Source organism: Hemitrygon akajei, chromosome 17, assembly GCF_048418815.1.
Source record: "Hemitrygon akajei chromosome 17, sHemAka1.3, whole genome shotgun sequence".
NCBI classification, from domain to species: domain Eukaryota; kingdom Metazoa; phylum Chordata; class Chondrichthyes; order Myliobatiformes; family Dasyatidae; genus Hemitrygon; species Hemitrygon akajei.
Genome location: NC_133140.1, coordinates 51,710,051 through 51,729,557, shown reverse-complemented (window position 1 = coordinate 51,729,557; position 19,507 = coordinate 51,710,051). Strand labels below are relative to the sequence as shown.

At 41.7% G+C, this 19,507-nt stretch overlaps 1 protein-coding gene across 2 annotated transcripts in view; it reads right to left on the bottom strand.

Moving 5' to 3' along the window:
* The window catches only part of LOC140740691 (uncharacterized), a 42,216-nt gene that overhangs the window by 11,913 nt on the left and 10,796 nt on the right, over nucleotides 1–19,507 (bottom strand). The window contains exons 2-4 of one of the 2 annotated variants that reach the window (XM_073070113.1): nucleotides 18,749–18,922; nucleotides 17,406–17,547; nucleotides 809–5,620 (exon numbers count right to left, since the gene is read on the bottom strand). In XM_073070113.1, the coding sequence (XP_072926214.1) occupies nucleotides 5,386–5,620; nucleotides 17,406–17,547; nucleotides 18,749–18,875 (504 nt within the window). In that variant the 5' untranslated portion in view covers nucleotides 18,876–18,922 and the 3' untranslated portion in view covers nucleotides 809–5,385. Of the gene's footprint in view, nucleotides 1–808; nucleotides 5,621–17,405; nucleotides 17,548–18,748; nucleotides 18,923–19,507 lie in introns of those variants that run through there. The other variant, XM_073070114.1, reaches the window with a different exon arrangement.

Here is a 19,507-nt window from a genome sequence, read left to right as displayed (position 1 = left end):
TAATGCTTTGTATATGAAGGACTTGAAGCATTGTTGAGGAACCCTACCACCTAACCCTTTGATCCACCACCTTCAGGAAGGCAATACAGGAGCATCAGGACTAGCACTTCCAGACTGGGCAACAGCTTCTTCCTCGGTTGTGAGATTGATACATGCCCTGCCACCATTGGGATCTTGTCACTAAGACAATTTACTGTTTCTTGTTTATCTATTCTATGCACTTCACATGCATTTTGAATTTTTATATCTTATGTTTGATATATGTATTGTGGGTGTACGAGGCTTGGAGAAACAATGTTTCATTTGGTTGTATACATGTACAGTTAAATGACAATAAACAAACTTGAACTTCCTCTGAGTACTCTAGTTTCCTCCCACATCTCAAAAACATGTAGGTTTGTAGATGAGCTGGCCACTATAAACTGTCCATAATGTATACATGAGAAGCAGAATGTGGGGAGAATAAAATACAGGTTTATGATTAGTGTAAACTTGCTGCTTGATGGTTAGCATGGATTTGATGGGCTGAAGGGCTGTTTTGTGCTCTTTCAGTGACTCTAATGACTGCTACTGTAAGCAGTGAACTTATGAGTAACTAATCAAGTTATTCTGCATAGTCAGTATGTACAGAAATTTGTGAAGATCTCTCTCAAATTTTATCATACCAATTATTACTGAATCAAACAGATTCATGCAATTGCATGGTGATCATCTTACCAACATTAGTCCACGTGTTATAATGGAGTTGTTCAGTTTGAAAAGAAATAATCAATGTTACGGTGATACTTCATTTAGTCAACAACCCATATTGCTTGCATATGAACTATAATTTACTTTTTTTTTTAAACACACACTTTTCAATTGTCATAGAGTACAAAATAACAGGTTTGACAGGATTTAATTGCTGTAGTTACCTTATGGCAGACACCTATCTGTGGGCAATTGAAACAAATTGCTTTGTATGTACTACAAACCTGTGTGTTTAATTTCAGACTTCCAAGTAATTTTGAAACATTTTGAAAACAGTTAAATCTTAAAATTTTAATAATTTTGGAAATATTTATCAGTGACATTTGTCCATTTATTGATGCACCAAATAATAGTTAATCATTAAATTACTTGCTCTTTCAACACTACCAAAAGGAGCCAAGTGAAGTTTAAGGTTAAATGTTATTTGGTCATTCTAATAACTGAAATTTCTCAAAGTTATTCCAAAATACGTGATTTTAAAATTCAGCAAAGAATTACAAGCATAGAACCATAGTAACACACCAAAAATGCTGAAGTAACTCAGCAAGTCAGGCAGCATCTATAGAAATTAATAAACAGTCGATGTTTCAGGCAGAGATCCTTTTTTGGGACTTGGAAAGGAAGGGGGAAGATGCCAGAATGAAAAGGTGGGTGCAGGGAGGAGGGGAGAAGGAGAACTAGCGAGAAGACGATAGGTGAATTTCGGTGAGTGTGAAAGGTAAAGGAGTGGAGACAGAGGAATCTGGAGAGTAGACCATGGGTGAAAGGGAAGGAGGAGCATCACGGGGAGATGACAGGCAGGTGAAGAGAAAAGAGGCCAGAGTGGGGAATAGAGGAAAGGGGGAGGGGAAAATTGTTAGAAGGAGAATCTCAATTCATGCCATTAGGTTGGAGGTTGCCCAGATGGAATATGAGGTGTTGTTCCTCCACCCTCATTGAATAACATGTTGAAACAGGAATGGAGAGAGGGATTAAAATGGTTGGCCACTGGGAAATTCCACTTCTGGTGGATGGAGTGGAGGTGCACGACAAAGCAGCCCCTAGCCAACGTCAGATCTCACCCATGTAGAGGAGGCCGCATCAGCAGCACTAGCAGGTGAAGTGTTGCCTCACCTGGAGACTGCCTGAGGCCCTGAATGGAGGTAAGGGAGGAAGTGAATGCGCAGGTGTAGCATTTGTGTCACTTGCAGGGGTATGTACCTAGAGAGGGATAAGCAGGGAGGGACGAATGGACAAGGGAATCACTGAGCGAGCATTCCCTGCAGAAAGCAAGAGAGTGTGGGGAGGGGGTGGTAAAGGTATGTTTGGTGGTACAATCCCATTGATGGCAGAAGTATCAGAGAATGATGTGTTGGACGCTGAGGCTCATGGAGTGGTATATGAAGATAAGAGAAACTCTATCCCTATTAAAGTGGATGCTGCACAAAGCTCTGAATTCTGCTTTTAGACAGATAATGGCCATTTGGCCCATCAGATATACACCAACTCCAGGAGACTAATCAAATTAGTCCCTTGCTCTTTCTCCACCCTTGCAACTTATTTTCTCTCACATTTGGTCATCAACTCCTCTTTGATTATTTTGTTCTATTAAGCAGTAAGTAACTTCAGAAAAATGAGCAGTAAGTGAAGATGCAATTGTTCAGGTGAGATGATGAAATGAAATCCAATTGCCCTGGGTGGCCATAAGATCATATCATTTGAACAAAAGGGTGTTCCTCAAGTGATGGCAATGAACACTTGTGCATCAGTGCCCAGGAACTTTGTGTGCAAAGTAGGTTTCATTTTATTTTACATTGTTATGGTCACAATAATTATTACATAACCTTTGTCGACTTATGTTACTTAACTAATAACAGAAAAATATAATTTACTTTTAAGCAACAATTTTCTATGTTTAATCAAATTCAATGTTCAGGACTGTACAAAATTAAGAGTTGGGGGAGCAGATCAATGCAGGTAAATCATTAAAACGAAAACCTGTTGATGTGGTCTCTCAACCCGTGAGGGGAGCGTGCCTGTGAGGTGGCTTTCCAGCCACTTCCGGGTGTTCAGCAGGAGGAGGAAGAGCTGAAGGAGAAGGCAATGATAAAGAGGAAGAAATGGTAGAGGAAGCAGAGGTGGCAAGGAGGAGGACGAAGGGGAAGAGGTGGAGGCCTCCAAACTGTCAGCCCAGCCACAACCTATTTCACAATGTGGAACCACCAGAGGCAGCCAGTTCACAACATTCCATTTTAGAGAAGGTCATTGGGTTTGGCCAGAATCAAATCAAGCTTGTTCCTCCTCGATTGAGCACCGTGGTGGTGTTCTCCAGGCCTTCATCTCTTTCACCAATTGACTTCCCAGCTCTTTACTTCACCCATCCCCACCTCCCGGTTTCACCTAGCATCTACTACCTTGTATTTCTTCCTCCCCTCCCCTACCTTTTTACTGACTTCTCGTCTTTCTTCTGCAGTTCTGATAAAGGGTCTCAGCCCAAAACATTGACTGTTTACTCTTTTCCATAGATAACTGCCTGGCCTGCTGAGTTCCTCCAGCATTTTGTGTCTATTGTTGTGGTGTTAATGTGAGATCCAACAGAGGTGTTAGCCTCCTCAGGCTATCTGTCTATTTTAAAGGTTTCTGCCATTTGCTTCTCCCATTTATTTCCATGCCAATTATTGTTGCGATGAAAATCATTTCCAGACTGCCTGAAAGATGGGATTGAAAGCAACTTTTGTCCTTGAGAATTATGACTCATCAAGACTGAAGATATACCATTAGCTATGACACAAGAGATTATTCAAAATGTTAGAAAATTTGGGCAACACACAAAATGCCAGAGGAACGCAGCAGATCAGGCTATGAACACCAGCCTTGATGAGGTATCTCGGCCTGAAATACGGTCTGTTTATTCCTCTTCATAGATGCTGCCTAACCTGTTGACATCTCCAGCATTTTGTGACCATTGGCTCTGAAATATTTTGTAATGTCTCAAGGCCATGAAAAATGCATTAACCAACAATTTTTCTCTTTCACAAATCGGTAGAATCCTTTGAACTGGCCACTGTCCCCAATCATGTTTTCGTATGGCAAGTGCCAACTTCCAAAGTCTTCTAATAATGCCAAGTCATACCAGTAATAACACTAGTTACAAATATACATGTGGATTATAGGAAATAGAATATATTACACCCCAAATATGGTCATCTTATTGTAGGTCTGGGATCCATCAAGGTCTGCTAACAGCAAGAGACTGAGAAACATTAACTACAGCTGCAGATCTACAGACACGACCTTGGTGATCAGCAGCCAGAGGCAACGAAGAAAGATCAGGATCAAAGAATGGTACAATGCAAATCCAAAAACCAGCCAGTAATTCCTTAGGCTACGTCCACACATGACCGGACAATTTTGAAAACACCAGTTTCACGTAAAAATGATAGGCGTCCACACCAAGCATTTTTGAAAATACCACTGTCCACATTAAAATGGGTATTTGGGCAAATGTCCTCCTACTGGGCATGCGCAGGACACATCGAAAGAAAACAAGCGACGTGTTTGGTGTCGAATCTCGCTGTGAAAGTGCACATTTGTGCAGTTACAGGCTAGAAAAACTTAAAAGGAAATTGCCAAATAACTGACAGCTGTTGGCTCTCGCGCAGGAGGACTTAAAACTGAAAAAAACAAATACTGGAGTGTATGGAGGCAACCGACAGGGAGTTCACAGATAGTATGACCCAGCTGATGACGAACATTGAAAAACTGACCAACTCTGTTGCATTAATAAAGCACCTTGTTAAATGTATAAAACATGTCTGCATCAGTGTTATCTTGTATTTCCATACAATGTTACATTAGGCTGTTACACATCTATTATCAGAGAAGTGCTTGAATAAATAGGTAAACCACCTTCAGACAAGCAAGGACAGAAAACAGAGCAAAGTGAGTATACTTATTTATTCAGTAAGTTATGGGTCATAGTATTTGGTGAGTACATTTCTAACTCTTCTGGCTTCAGTCTCGTTGCTGTCTATTCTGAATTGTTGGGTTGTGTGGAGGGTTGCGTTCAAGAAAACAATGAAATGCCGCGCTGCCACCACCATCTGTTCCGACATGTCATGACAGTGTTTTTAAAAATCTCCGGTTACTCCATCCACACTACTCTGCCCAATCAGCGTTTTCAAATTTACACACTGTGGAAGGCATTTTAGAAAAGCTCTGTTTTCAGGGGAGGAAAACACCTTTTCAGTGTGGACAGAGGGTCAAAACAAAAAGAAAAAGCTTTGGTTATGGATTTATCTGGTCTAGTGTGGATGTAGTCTTAGTTTGTTCCTTAAATCTAGTTACTGCAGATCCACAGAATAGCCTAAATCACCAATATTTTGGGGCATTCACTACGACTGAAAACAGAACATTGAAAGCCCTCACCTGCTGTATGGCCCAAGGAAAAGTCCAAGGTCCTCAGCAGTTTTAAAGCAGCATAAAACATTTCATGACATTTCTGATTGTGAGCTGAATATTTCTACGTGGGAGGGAAGGCACAGAATCTGGACATGCAAGAATTAAACAATCAGGATAATTTTTTTTTGTGAGATAGCTTTAAATCCCTATAAAAATTACAGCTTGTGAAATTTACCAAACAACCAAACAGAACGTTTATCGCCTTGAATGTCTGGAAATGCGTGGACATGGCTGTTTAAAACAATGGGAGGTTTTCTTTTTGCCAGAATGCCGCTTCCATGCTCGATTTTGTCTCAGAAGATGATTACGACTCAGTTTCTTGCGCTCTGCATGTAATCTGATGCGTTGCATGAAACGCACGTGGTTTCTATGGAGCACGCCATCTTTTTCAGTCAAAGAGAATGTGATTCTGGGGGCATGATGAACAGTCCTAAAAAGGAGAAGAGGCCTGAATTTAATAGGTTGCATTATATAAATTCTGACTACATTGGGATATTTGCTGCAATACCATGGTAACTCCTTTCTAGAAAACTAGCATGTACTGTTTGTATATTCAGATTGTAAAAGTTCACCTCATTGTAAAAGTTTAACTCTTAATGCTGCTTTAATTATAGGAAGCTTAACTGCAGTTTCCTGTATGACAAAACTATAATAATAGAATGGAATAACAATGTGATAGAAAATGCATCATTTCCTTTTTAAAAAAAGGCTTCTGATAAATAATTCACCAGATTATTTTACAATAGTCATCTAACCAAGAGATGTATTGAAAAGCCTTTTAGGAAATCCTCCTCTTCTACTTGCAGATAGTTAGTGTAAGGTATTAGTGACAGAGCCTATTAAACAAAATACACAAGCAGCTTAAAGTGTTATCATTTATTCAAGAGCTTTTCCCAGAGAGCAATTCGTCACATGACAATTTTTAAAGGGCAACCGATAAAAGATGACAGACCAACCTTATCTTGAAGAAGTTCAACACATTCTGCATGCTGGTCAGTCCACGGGGTGGCGGGGGGGGGGGGGGGGGTGATTCCGTACTTCCTAATGTCAGCCACTTTAATTCTCAATCCCACTCCTATTACAAACTGTCTGTGGCCTCCTCCACTATCACAGCAAGGCCCAAAGTAAACTAGAACATTTTATCCCTATCTGAGCACAATGCAACTTTGAATACACATTGAATTTTTTCCAGCTTCAACTAAATTGCTTGCATCATTTCCATTATCATGCTTATGTCCCCATTACTAAAAAATGCCTCACTAATGGTTAATACTCACACTCTTCATCATCCATTCAGTCTCAACCGCAATTTTATATGGTCTTTTGCCTTATTCCTCACTCCCCCACCCCCAGCTCTGCTTCAACAGCTAATATTCCTCCTTCCTTTTAAAGGCCCTGACTATCCAGGACATGCCCCCTTCTCATTACTACCATCAGAGAGAGAAACAGCAGCCTGAAGATGGACATTCCGTGTTTTAGATACAGCTTCTTCCCCTCTGCCATCAGATTTCTGAATGGTCCATGAACACCATCTCACTGTTAGAGTGATTTTTGGGTTTAGGTCACTTACATTTAGGTCTTTGCAAATGGTTTTGGCTACCAGTGTTCTGTTCATTAACAATGTATTGTGGATTTAATTTGGAACAATGTATTTCCTAAAAGCTGTGAATCCCGGTCCACAGACGATGTTGGCGTCTGTGGGATGGATGTGAACCAGAAGGTGTGAAGTTTGCATGTAGTTTCAAAGACAGCAGTCGTAAAGATGGTTCAGCTGCTCCACGACGGAATGATGGGACAGGCCCTTTGCAGTGGTGATACGTCAGCTGCACTTGCCATTTCCAGTGGGGTGAAGCAGGGCTGTTCAATCTGTTCTCCACTTGCATGTTGTCACGTGCTGTCCAAGATCTGAAGGAGGGAGTGAACATCAGGTACCGATTGGACGGCTCTCTCTTTGACCTTCGCTGCTTGAATGCATGGACTAAGTGCCCCCATACAGTCACTCAAGAAACCCTCTTTGCTGATGACTGGCGCACAAAGAGTGATCTACAGTTGATGCTGAACAAATTCTCAGACGCTGCTACGTCCTTTGGCCTAATTCTCTGCCTGAACAAGACTGAAGTACTTCACCAGCCCATGCCAAACATCAACCCCATAGAACCAAAAATCACTGCTGACAACACCCAGCTGACAAATGTAAACAGCTTCAAATATTTGGGAAGCATCTCTCGAGTGATGGGTCTTTGGACAAAGAGGTTGACTCCAGGATCAGCAAGGCCAGCCAGGCTCTGGGGAAGCTGCGTACCAGAGTGCTCAATCAACACAACGTCCGCATCTCCACAAAGCTGAAAGTCTACAGAGCTGTGGTCATCCCTTCTTTCCTATATGGATGCAAGACCTGGACTCTGTACCGATGACACATCAAACAACTGGAGAAATTTCACATGCCCGCCCTCCTCTCCATCCTTGGCATCTATTGGCAAGACCGTGTCTCCAACCTGGAGGTGTTGGATCGCGCAGAGTCTTCCAGCATTGAGTCCCTGATCATCAGAGCCCAGATGTGGTGGGTGGGACACGTCATCAGAATGGACGACCACCGTATGCCTCACCAGCTGCTCATGGTGAACTGGAGACCGGAAAGAGACCTCAAGGTCATCCATGCAAACGCTACAAAGATGCTGTGAAGGAAACCCTATGCTACTGTGACATCCAGCCAAGGGAACTAGAAGCTGCGGCTGCTGACAGAACCCACTGGCCAGCCCTGTGCTATGAAGCCGACACCAGCTTTGAAGACAGGTGCTGCCTAAAACTGATGGAAAACCATGAGTGGCGTCTATATTTTACAAATATGGAATTGTCCTTTATGCTTAGCATGCAAAATACCAAATAAATGTATTATGGATTCAGTTTGGAACAATGGATTCCTAAAAGCCCAGTCCAGATGCTGCTGGCGCCTATGGGATGGATGTGAACCAGAAGGAGTGAAGATTGTATGTAGCGTCACAAGAAAGCATTGTCTGTACTTTGTAAATATGGAATTGTCCTTTGTGTTTAGCAAATAAATATCGACCCCCCACATTGGGCCAGCAGACCTTTCACTGAAAGCGTCTCCATATGATGCCTGCTGTACCTGGTTTTGTCGAATAAAGAAGCTGCTTTGGATCTACCAGTAACTCTCTGTCCGGTGATTTCATTCACACAACAACACTCACTATTCCTCTTTTCAGGATTCAAGATTATTTAATGTCATTTCCAGTACACAAGTGTAAAGGAGAACAAAATAATTGTTTCTCTGAATCCAATGAGGCACAAAAAATAATAAGATAGAGAACGCAATCATAAAGCATTAAATATATAAAATGACACATATGCATAGATAGATTGCCCATAAATTGACACTTGGCACAGGAGTGCCTGTACATAAGGTGGCTGACAGGAAATGGTAGTGGTGGTGGGTTAGTGGGTGGTGGTGTTGATCAGCTTTACTGCTTGGGGAAAGTAACTTTGAGTATGGTAGTCCCGGTTGGGATGCTATGCAGTCTGCTCCTGATGTGATGGGACTAACAGTGCATGAGCGGGGTGAGTGGGATCCTTCATAATGCAACTGGACCTTTTCCGGCACCTTCCTGCATACATGTCCTTGATGGTGCATTGGCTGGTGCCAGTGATGTGTTGGGTAGTTTTGACAACCCATTGTTCAAAGTACATTTATTATCAAAGTATGTACACTACTGTACATACAACCTCGGGTTTCGGCTCCTTACAGGCAGCCACAAAAAACAAAGAAAACCAATAGAACGCATTGAAAAAGGACCGTCAAACACTGAATGTGCAGGGAAAAGAATCGTGCAACCAATAAAAGAACGCAAATAATATTCAGAACTGAAGATCACAGCCACAAAGCCAGTTACAGCCAACGCAGGAGACCATTTGTTGCAGGCCACCGCCTCAGTTCAGCACAGAGATGAGTAAACCTGGCATCAGTGAGTTGAACACTGGCTCATCCCTCTCCCCTGGCCCCGACACTTTAATCTTGTCAATTTGGCCTTGCGCTTAAATCGGCCAAATAGTGGGTCATTCCTCACTCTCAGACCCAGGCCCTGCCACTTCGATACGTTCTTGGGCCAGGACACACCACCTCAATTCGGCCTGTACAGGCCAGCAGAAACCATCCTGCACCTTCTAGATCCAAGCTCACACTGCAAAAATGCCAGCTTGTACTGGTGGTTCAAAAGCTCAACTCCAAAAGGGAAGTCACAGGCTATTGATTGCAGTGATTGTTTGAGACAAAGTATGATTACTGAGGTAATTAGAAGATTTATTTGTTACAAACAAGTCATTGCTGTGCTTCAGCTGCGCCATCTTAAAAGCTTTCCTGTCTGCTGCAATGCAGTTTCCTTGCCATGCAGCAGGACGCTCTCTACTGCGCATGACCTGAACACAGATGTGCATAGTCTAGCTCTCTTCAGCAACCTCAGATCGTAGAGACATCGGTGAGCTTTCCTGAGTGTGTGGGATGTGTTCTGGGACCACGAGAGGTTGTGCAAGATGTGCTCTCTCAGGGGATTAAAACTGCTCGAAGTTTCCACTGCTGTGCTGCCAGTGTAAAGAAGGGTGTGAGTGGTGCACATTCGCCTGAACTGTACAACCATTTTGTTTGTCTTGCTGACATTGTGGAAGAGGTTATTTAGCTAGCTAGAGGCCTTGAGCTCTTCCACATCCGCTCTATAGGACATCTCATTGAGTATGATGAGCCACACCGGCATGTCATCGGTGAACTTGACAACGTGATTACCCAGATGTTTGTTCATGCAGTCATGTGTGAGCAGAGTGTATTACTATGGGTACACTGCTGCCATAAAAACAACAGATTTCATGGCATACAGTATGTCGATAACAACAAACCTGACTCCTCCTCCCATCACTGACCTGGAACAATGATTGATTCCTCTTTCCACAGAAGCTACATGACTGAGTTCATCTGGCACTTCTGTTTTTGGTTCACATTTCAGTATCAACAGTTTCATTCCGGTATTCCTTCCAGAAACATTGTCCCATTGGACAATTACCCAGAAGCACTCACTGTTCACTATGTTAGAACTTGTAGAGCAAAACAGCAAACTTTCCCAGACTGGTGATCCCAAGAGTTGATTCATTTTAACTGGTGGGTGGATGGATTTGGCAGAGTTGAGTTAAAATTGACAGCATGTTAGAAAGCTGATGTGTCTGACCTTAAGAGAGATTGGGTGTGAATCATCCTCTGAGAACAATCTTATTGGCATTTAGGAGTGCATGGTTTCCTGAGCTTCCTCGCATTCTTCTGCGATTCAAAGCCTTTGGATGACCATATGGCAATAAGACATAGGAACAGAATTAGGCCATTCAGCCCATCGAGTCTGCTCTGCCATTCCATCATGGGTGATCCCAGATCCTATTCAACCCCATACACCTGCTTCTCGCCATATCCTGTGATGCCCTGACCAATCTGGAAACCCTCAACTTCCGCTTTAAATATACCCACAGACCTGGCCGCCACCAGAGTCTGTGGCAGAGCATTCCACAGATTCACTACTCCCTGCCAGCTGAAGAGGTGACATGCAATTCCATAGAAACCCCTCTCCTGCTTCTCAAATAAGTGAAAGGTTTCCTCTGCAGAAGTCCTGCTCACTGGTGGGTAGAAGGTACCTTTCCGATATTTTGTGAGAGTTCATAAACTTTGTGGTCTGGCTGCCAAAGTCACCGCTACTACCTGCTGAATGCCCTCTGTAGCACAGAGGGAGGGTGCAGAGAGGAACAGCTTCCTCGGTGTAGTCGTACACCAGTGGCTCAGCGTGCTGCATATTGGTGAGCTGCAGGGGTAAAGTCTGCTTTCTGCCGGCCACACTTCATCAGTAAACCAAGACATCATCTCCTTCATACCGGGGTTCCACGGGGGCGGGGGGAGGCATTTGCCAGATTTCCTAATCAGCAGCCTGCAGACAGCGGGGACGTTGCTGTTATTGTAAAGAAAGCCAGATTGGCCATCAATAATGTCTATCAAAATGAGCAGCCACTCCAGCTTTTGGTCTTCTACGATCTCCAGAACGGCAGTGGTGAAACCAAATTGTGTGACAGGAAGAGACTGGCAGGTGGACAAAAGAAAAAAAATGAATGTTCACAAAGACTCCTTTAAACAATATAATATCCAGATCAACCCCTGGCTTGTGATTGATCAAAGTGGAGAAACAATATTCAGGATGGCACTGTGAAGCTTGAGACCAGGTAACACAGAAGTCCAGTGTAAACAAGCGGACTATTGACTTCACATCCCGAAGTACCCATCACACTCTCCTGCTTCCTTCCCCAACAATGCAAGTGCTTTCAACAACTGCTTCATCTGCTATCTGAGAAGTCACACAGCCAGAAAAGAGCTTCTTCATCATCTCGCTCGGGCCCCTTGCAGACAAGGCAAGAGGAGCAATACATCGACCGGGCTGGTCTGTACGCAAAAGCAGCTCTTAGACACTCTCAGTTCAACCTTCTGAAACATAAATGCAAAATCTATTGCCAAACCAGTTTCTTCAGTGCAAAACATACTGATGTACAGCAATGGATGCTTCGATCAGGCTCTCAATAAACTACAGCAGGACTTCTCACTATTCCATGGAATTCAAAAGGTTATTTGTCAAACACTATTTGAAAAGTTGGTATAACAATACTTGTCAAAAATAACAATAAATTAACACCATTTCTACTTCCTCAAACTCCTATATAGCACAGCCCTTTGGACACAAATGGAGATGGAACCGCTCAGAACCCTATTGCGATACTCTTAGCCAAGATATCTCCTGTATTTTGGAGGCTTGGAGAACCTACCATCCGCATGTGTCTGTGCAAGGCATTAAATTCCTGAGTGGGAGTGCACGAGTGTTTTTGATTTCTGTGACCATCTCTGGCTTCTTCTCAAGGTTCACCTGCTGGCTTCTCCACCCTGTCCACAGAGGAACTAACTGAACTGGTTTTCTTACAGCCTCCAGCAGAATACAATGATACTAAAGCCAGCAAATCTTTGGTCCATCTGTTCTTTAGATAACCCCAGAACCCACCAAGGTTATTGGTTGCAATATGCAGCTGAAATTGAGCTCCATATATCAATAAGCTTGTTTAGCCTTGAAGGCCAAGAGACCTAGAGGTATTATGTTAAGGCATTGGCTGGGCTAATCTTACTCTGATAAACAAGCTGAACTAAATTTCCAGTCTTTTAATGGCATCACTTTTCATCTCCCATTTCCATCCCCCCTCTCACCACTACACTACCAAGCAGTTAACTCCACCCTTTAAATTACCCATATATATTTTCTCCTTTTTATCTATTAATCACTCTTCCTACTCTCAATCTACTGCTTCCTTGCTAGGATCCTACCTTTACTGATGTTCTCAATCACTCAAGTGTGGAAAATCAAACACAGAGCTCTCTTGATACCTGTAACACACAACTTGCACCCGGCTCCCAGATCTTGTCCAGGAAGATTTATTTGAATTGTTTTTTCCAGGAAGGCTCAAGTTAGCTGGCTAAATTGGTACCTAAAGAAATCTGAGCTGCCCAGAAATATCCTTCTACTTTATTCCCTTACTAACCATGGTGTGGAATCATAAAGGGTTATCAAATTCCAACACAAAATCAAACTCGCCAATTCATGAATTCCACATTAGAGAAATACTGATGTTTTTATGATAGCATTCACTCAAGGTGAAAGAATTGATTTTACAGAAATAATAGGAAACAAGATAGTTTTAGTCATTCATCGGGGCTGGAAATAAAGGTCAAAGGTGTTATAACAATGCATAACAAATATCATTTTTGTTACCCTGAAGCAAAATATTGTTAGTAATGCTGAGTTTTTTTTTATATTAACTATAGGTTCTGGTGAATTGCCTGCAGCACAATCATGCAACTCTCCACTATGATTGATGTCTTAGAAATGGCATCTGAATACATATACTAAAGGCAATAAGGCACAAAAGCTAAATATTGATCACAATTCACCCAATAACACTTCACAATACCTCAGCATGAAATACCTACTAAAAAATTGATGCAATCTTAGAACGCAAGAATCTGTACATGCGTCTATTATACAAATACAGCTTGCAAAATAAGATTCTGCTGTGCAAATATTTAAATCATATTGACTGAATAACAAAAGACAAATTCTCAATGAAAGTACCAGATCAGCCCAAATTTCACTGTGCAGTTAAAGGAACGTTAGTTATGCGCTGACTCCAGAATGGATAATGGGTAAAAATGAGCAAGCTGCAAATTTCTTCCGGAAAGATCAGTACATATACCTAATATTCAACTCAGCTGCTGGTTGACAAGTGTAATGAACTAGAAAGGTAAATTTTAGGCCAGTTTATTGTAAAACCATAATGACCATAAGATATAGGAGCAGAATTAGGCCATTTGGCCCATTGAGTCTGCTGCGCTATTTCATTATGGCTGATCCATTTTCCCTCTCAGCCCCAATCTCCTGCCTTCTCCCCGTATCCCTTCATGTCCTGACCAATCAAGAATCGATCAACCTCTGCCATAAATATACGTAAAGCCTTGGCCTTCACAGCCGGCATGTGGCAACAAATTCCACAGATTCACCACTCTCCAGCTGAAGAAATTTCTCCTCATCTCTGTTCTAAAACAACACCCCTGTATTCTGAGGCTGTGTCTTCTGGTCCTAAACTCTCCCACCAAAGGAAACATCCTCTCCACATCCACTCCATCAAGGCCTTTCAACATTCAAATAGGTTTCAATTAGGTCACCCCTCATTCTTCTGAATTCCAGTGATACAGGCCGAGAGCCATCAAACACCCTTCATATGACAAGCCACTCAATCCTGAAATCATTTTCGTGAACCTCCTTTGAACCCTCTCCAGTGTCAGCACATCCTTTCGAAGATAAGGGGTCCAAAACTGCTCACAATACTCCAAGTGAGGCCAAGCCAGTGCTTTACAAAGCCTAACATTACATCCTTGCTTTTATATTCTAGTCCTCTTGAAATGAATACTAACATCGCATTTGCCTTCCTCAACACTGACCTAGCCTGCAAATTAACCTTTAGGGAATCCTGCACCAGGACTCCCAAGTCCCTTTGCGCCTGAGATTTTTGAATTTCTCTCCATTTAGAAAATGGTCTATCCTTTTATTTCTTCTACCAAGTGCGTGACCACACCCCCCCACGTTCTAATCTATCTGCCACTTCTTAGCCCATTCTCTCAATCTATCTAAATCCTTCTCCACTTCCTCAGAACTACCTTCCCCTCCTTTGTATCTACCTCCACCTATCCTTATATCGGCCATAAACTATGCAACAAAGTTTCAATGTTTTGAACAGAGAATGACCAATATGTAAATTGGAGGCATCAGCTTTGAAACCAAAAGCCGAAGGCATAAAGTGGGTGAGCCTTTGCGGATAATGATCGTAACTTGGTAAGTTTTCAAAGTAGTAATGGAAATGGATAAGGACTGGCCAGGAATTGTGTCTCAATTGGAGGAATGCAGATTTCCATATCAAAGGACAGGACCTGGCAAATGTAGGCTGGGAGCAGCTACTTGAAAGCAAGTCAACATTTGGAAAATAGGAGTATTTTAAATGTGAAATAATGAGTTCTCAGCACCAATGTGTTCCCATAAAGGTGAGAGGTAAGCACAAGAAGTTGTGTGAACCCTGGGTGTCAAAAGGTATTCAAGGTTTAAACACAAGGGATTCTGCAGATGCTGGAAATCCAGAGAAACAACACAAAATGCTGAAGGAGCTCAGCAAGTCAAATAGTGTCTATGGAGAGGAATGAACAATTGATGTTTCAGCCCAAGACCCTTCGTCAGAATTCGGGAGGGTTCAGTAATTGCAGGGGGCTGCTTAAACAAGAATGAACAGGGTAAAGATAGGCTATGAAAATCACAGGGAGACAAGATTAAGGAACATTCCAAGGCATCTCATACATTTTAATAAAATAACCAGGGTAATCAGGGTTACTTGGGAACCAAAGGGCAATCTGTGCATGGAGGCAGAGGAAGTTGGCAAGGTCTTACATTTGTACTCACTATGGAGGAGGATAATGAAGATGGAGATTACAGCTGGAGTAGTGAAATTCTGTATCATATTACAATTAAAAAGGAGGTATTTGATGTCTTAATGGGCAGAAAGGTAGACAAGTGCCTGAGGAGATATATTCCTGGCAACTATGAAAGGCAAAGGAGGAGATTGCTAGAGTCCTGACAAAGATATTGCTATAGATACTTGATGGTCCACATATTCAGTACGTGGTGAGGTGCCACAGGTGAGATGCTAGAAAACTACAGATCAGCAGATGTGGTGCCTTAATTCAAGAAGGGCTGCAGGAATACGATATATATTAAATGAGTCATTGAGCAATACACCAGAGATACAGGCCATTTGGCCCAGTGAGTCAATACAAGCACAGTAACCACCCATCTAGTCTTAATTTCAGCATTCAGCCCATACCCCTCCATGTACCTGCCTCAAACTCTGAAAAGGTTGCCCTTTAACTCCCTTTTCAGTTTTTCCCTCTCACCTGAAAGCTATGCCCCTAGTTTCAGACTCCTCTACTGTGGCAAAAGGATTGCTACCAACCAGTTTATCACCCCTTATTCTCCTATGCTCTGAGGAATAAAGACTTAGGCCCTCTGGTCCTGGAAGCATCCTCAAATATTTTCTGTCAATTCTAAAGGCCAGTTTGTCTATACTGAGGAAAAAGTACTGAAAATTCTGAGGGGGCACCGTAGTGCAGAGGTTAGTACAATGCTTTGCAGTACAGACAACCCGGGACGTTGCCTGTAAGGAGTTTGTACATTCTCCCCGTGGCCGCATGGGTTCCCTCTGGGTGCACGTACCAGTTGGTAGGTAAATTGGTCATTGTAAATTGTCCTATGATTAGGCTAGGGCTGAATTAGTGGTTATTGTGCAGTGTGGCTCTATTCCACACCGCATCTCAATAAATAAATAAATAATATGTGCTTGAAAAGGCAGGGAATGATTAGGGATAATCAAGGTGGATTTGTTGGTGGGATATCCTGACTAATTTAATTGAGCTTTTTGATATCAGACCACCAGGCTGTGCTCTTTCTTCCTGAATACAAACAGAAGCTGAAACACTAGGATCCTGTTCAGAAAGTCATACAGTGCTGGTCTGAGGAAACAGATGATCTTATACAAAACTGCTTTGGGTCAGGAAACTGATCTACACTCAAAGACTCAGCGCTCAGCCTAAGTGAGCACGCAACCACGGCCATGGGTTTTATCAGCAAGTCCATGCTGATAAAGGTGGACCCAAACTGGAAACCAGGGATGGACTGGGATACCAAGAATGCTGGGGCCCTACAGAGCACTGAGGGACAAAGGGACCTTGGTGTACAAAGCCTAAGAAACCTGGAGGTGGCAGCACAAGCAGAAAGGGTGGTGGAGAGGCACGAGAGATGCTTGCCTTCATTAGCTGCAGCACGGCACACAAGAACAGGAAGAGCTCGACCCAAAGAGCTGACCGACAAATGCTGCTGACCTGCTGGGCCCCTTCAACAGTTTGTCTTTTTAACAACTATGGGTTTGGCCGCAGCTGGGATATTGAATGCAATTCTGGTTGCCACATGATAAGCAGGAAGCACCAAGAGGGTGGTTGTAATCTGGAGCAGAAATTATCACAAAATTTAATAAGCATCTGGATGAACATCAGAATCACGATGGCAAAGAGACTAAGAATAAGTGCTGATAAATGGGACTAGTATAGCTGCTGTAGAAACTTGATGGTCCACATATAGATGGTGAGCTGAAGATCCTGTTTCTGTGCTGAATGGCTTGATAACTATTGGATATATTCACATTTTCAAGATAGTTGTAATGAATTGGTAAAACTGCCTCTCCACTCCACTTTTATATTGGAAACTCTTGCATCACATCTGAGCTTAGGAAGGAATAAAATAATTTTGTTAGAACAGGGAAGTGTAAAGAAAGGAGTGTTTTCATCATGCTTTTAATACCTTTACAAGCCTTGTGTCTACTTGTAAGGAGACAGAAATAAGTAAGCATATTTCAATTCACTAAATAGTTGAAATGCTGTTTTGTAAACTATATCACATACATCCTAGGTGTGATAGTTTTAGAAGATGATACAAGGCTTTTGGAATGGGACCATTAAATTTAATCCTTCCCCGTTTCCGATTACAAACCTGAGACTCTCCAGATCCTCCAACTCAGCTTCTTCCTCGCCGTCACTGTTCGTAATCCTCAGAGAGTAAACAGACATGCTTGGGTGCTCAGTCAGGAGGTTTTTTACTGGAGCATTTTCCAGTTTCAGCACTGGATATTGATCTGTGGGGAAGGGACACTGATATTTACAGTTTATATTTTTCCATTACTTCATGTTCTATTTCCCTGTCTCTAGATACTTTGAATATATTCAATTCTACATATCTCCCTTGTAAAATATTAAATGGAAAACAAACTCCATGTTCATAGGATGCTCAACTATATTTCATATGAAACAGGCCTGTGAATAAAGCACTGGAATGCTCTCCTGAATGCAGAACCATGGTGACTCACAAAGATAAATTAATACCAGTTTGACTAGTTCAAGAGTGATTCTCAATCTTTGGCAGTGATCAGCAAACTTGGCCAAATGTCCTCTGGAATGCAACAATGCTTTTCTATTGCACTCATGTGAAGTAAGAAATCTCAAGTTTTTCCATTAATGAACAAAAAACAATGAACGCTCTTGGAAGGATTCCATGTGAACCAAATTATCGTCTTACGAACAGGCACTCCTTTTTAAGTCATCCCCAGACCTGTGGGACTGCCTAATAGAAATCCTTAAAAGACTACACATTTGAATGCCACTTTATACATAATACATTCTAAACAAACAACCAAAGATAATCTATTTCAATTCAAAGTATGGAATCTGGTTTGGAAGCCTCACAAGGCCTCTTGCTGAAGCCTCTAATTTAATTATGAAAAGTTATGGTCTTTCCAATTGCACTCAGTACTTGTGAAATATATCTGTGGTAGACATCTTGCATTTTACCATTTTTTTCTAAATTCACTTGGCACTCAATAATGTAATGCATTAACAAGCAGTGACTTTAGTCCACTTGATAAAAACATGAATTAACAAAGTTATAAAATTTATACAGCAGTTCTGGTTATATTTTATCATTGAATTTAACAACAGTTTGTATATAACAGCTGTATGTATTTTCACAACCCTCTCCACACTAATATGGCTTCAGTAATTTCATTAAGTTTTGTAGATTTACTTTGTAACAATAGTAGCTTTCAAAAGAAAAGCTGCATTTATCAGTGATGAAAATAGAAACCATATCAGGGTCTCTCAGTTTTTTTTTACTCAATATTAAACTATTTGTTCACTTTAGCTGTTAAATAATAATACAATCATACATCAATGATTATATGCCTTCTAATGGTTTACATTTTATAAACCTGCATCCAAGATCTGATAATGTTTCGTCTTCAATCTTGAGATTGTGAATAAGCACAAAGATCAATGTCCTACCTTGGATATCCACCATAACCCAGTCATCCTCCACGTTCTCATAAAGAATGTTATTCATGACACCCTTTTCTTCACAATCATCACCATCTCTCTCACCCAAGAGAAAGGAAACAAGTTTTCCAAGCATAATCTAAACTCTATACCTCCAAGAAGTCTTAAATAATAGATCTTTTTCTGTGGAGAAAAAAACACACATTTGTGTTTTAGAAAGGTATTGCAACACAGTATATCATAATAATATTTGGCCACAGCAAAACCAGATCATTCACAAAGATGACATGCAATGTAATCACAATGTGTTTTAGAAAGATATTGCAACACAGTATGTCATAATAATGTTTGTCCGCAGCAAAAACAGATAATTCACAAATATGACATGCAATGCAATCACAAATTGGATTTCATCCACCACTCCCATTTTCTGAACTGTCAATTATGTCATCATTGGGAGCTGTGAGATAAAGTCACCCTGACTCGCTGAGGCTGGAATTTCCAATCTGTAAGCAGTCACTTTCAAAACATCAGACAGCATCCAGCATCGAAAGTGATTCTGAAATCACAATTCGGTCACTATTGGAACTTGCGACACCTTCTGTTTATAAATGTGCCTTTAACCTTCTGTTGCCTTCCAAGAGCTTCCCTGAATCACTAGCAAATTTCAACACACAGAGACATTAGGATTGGTGGGGAAAGAAGCTGAAATGGATTCTTAGAAAATAGTTGAAAAGGATATAAATGTGGCTAATCAAGAAGAGAATC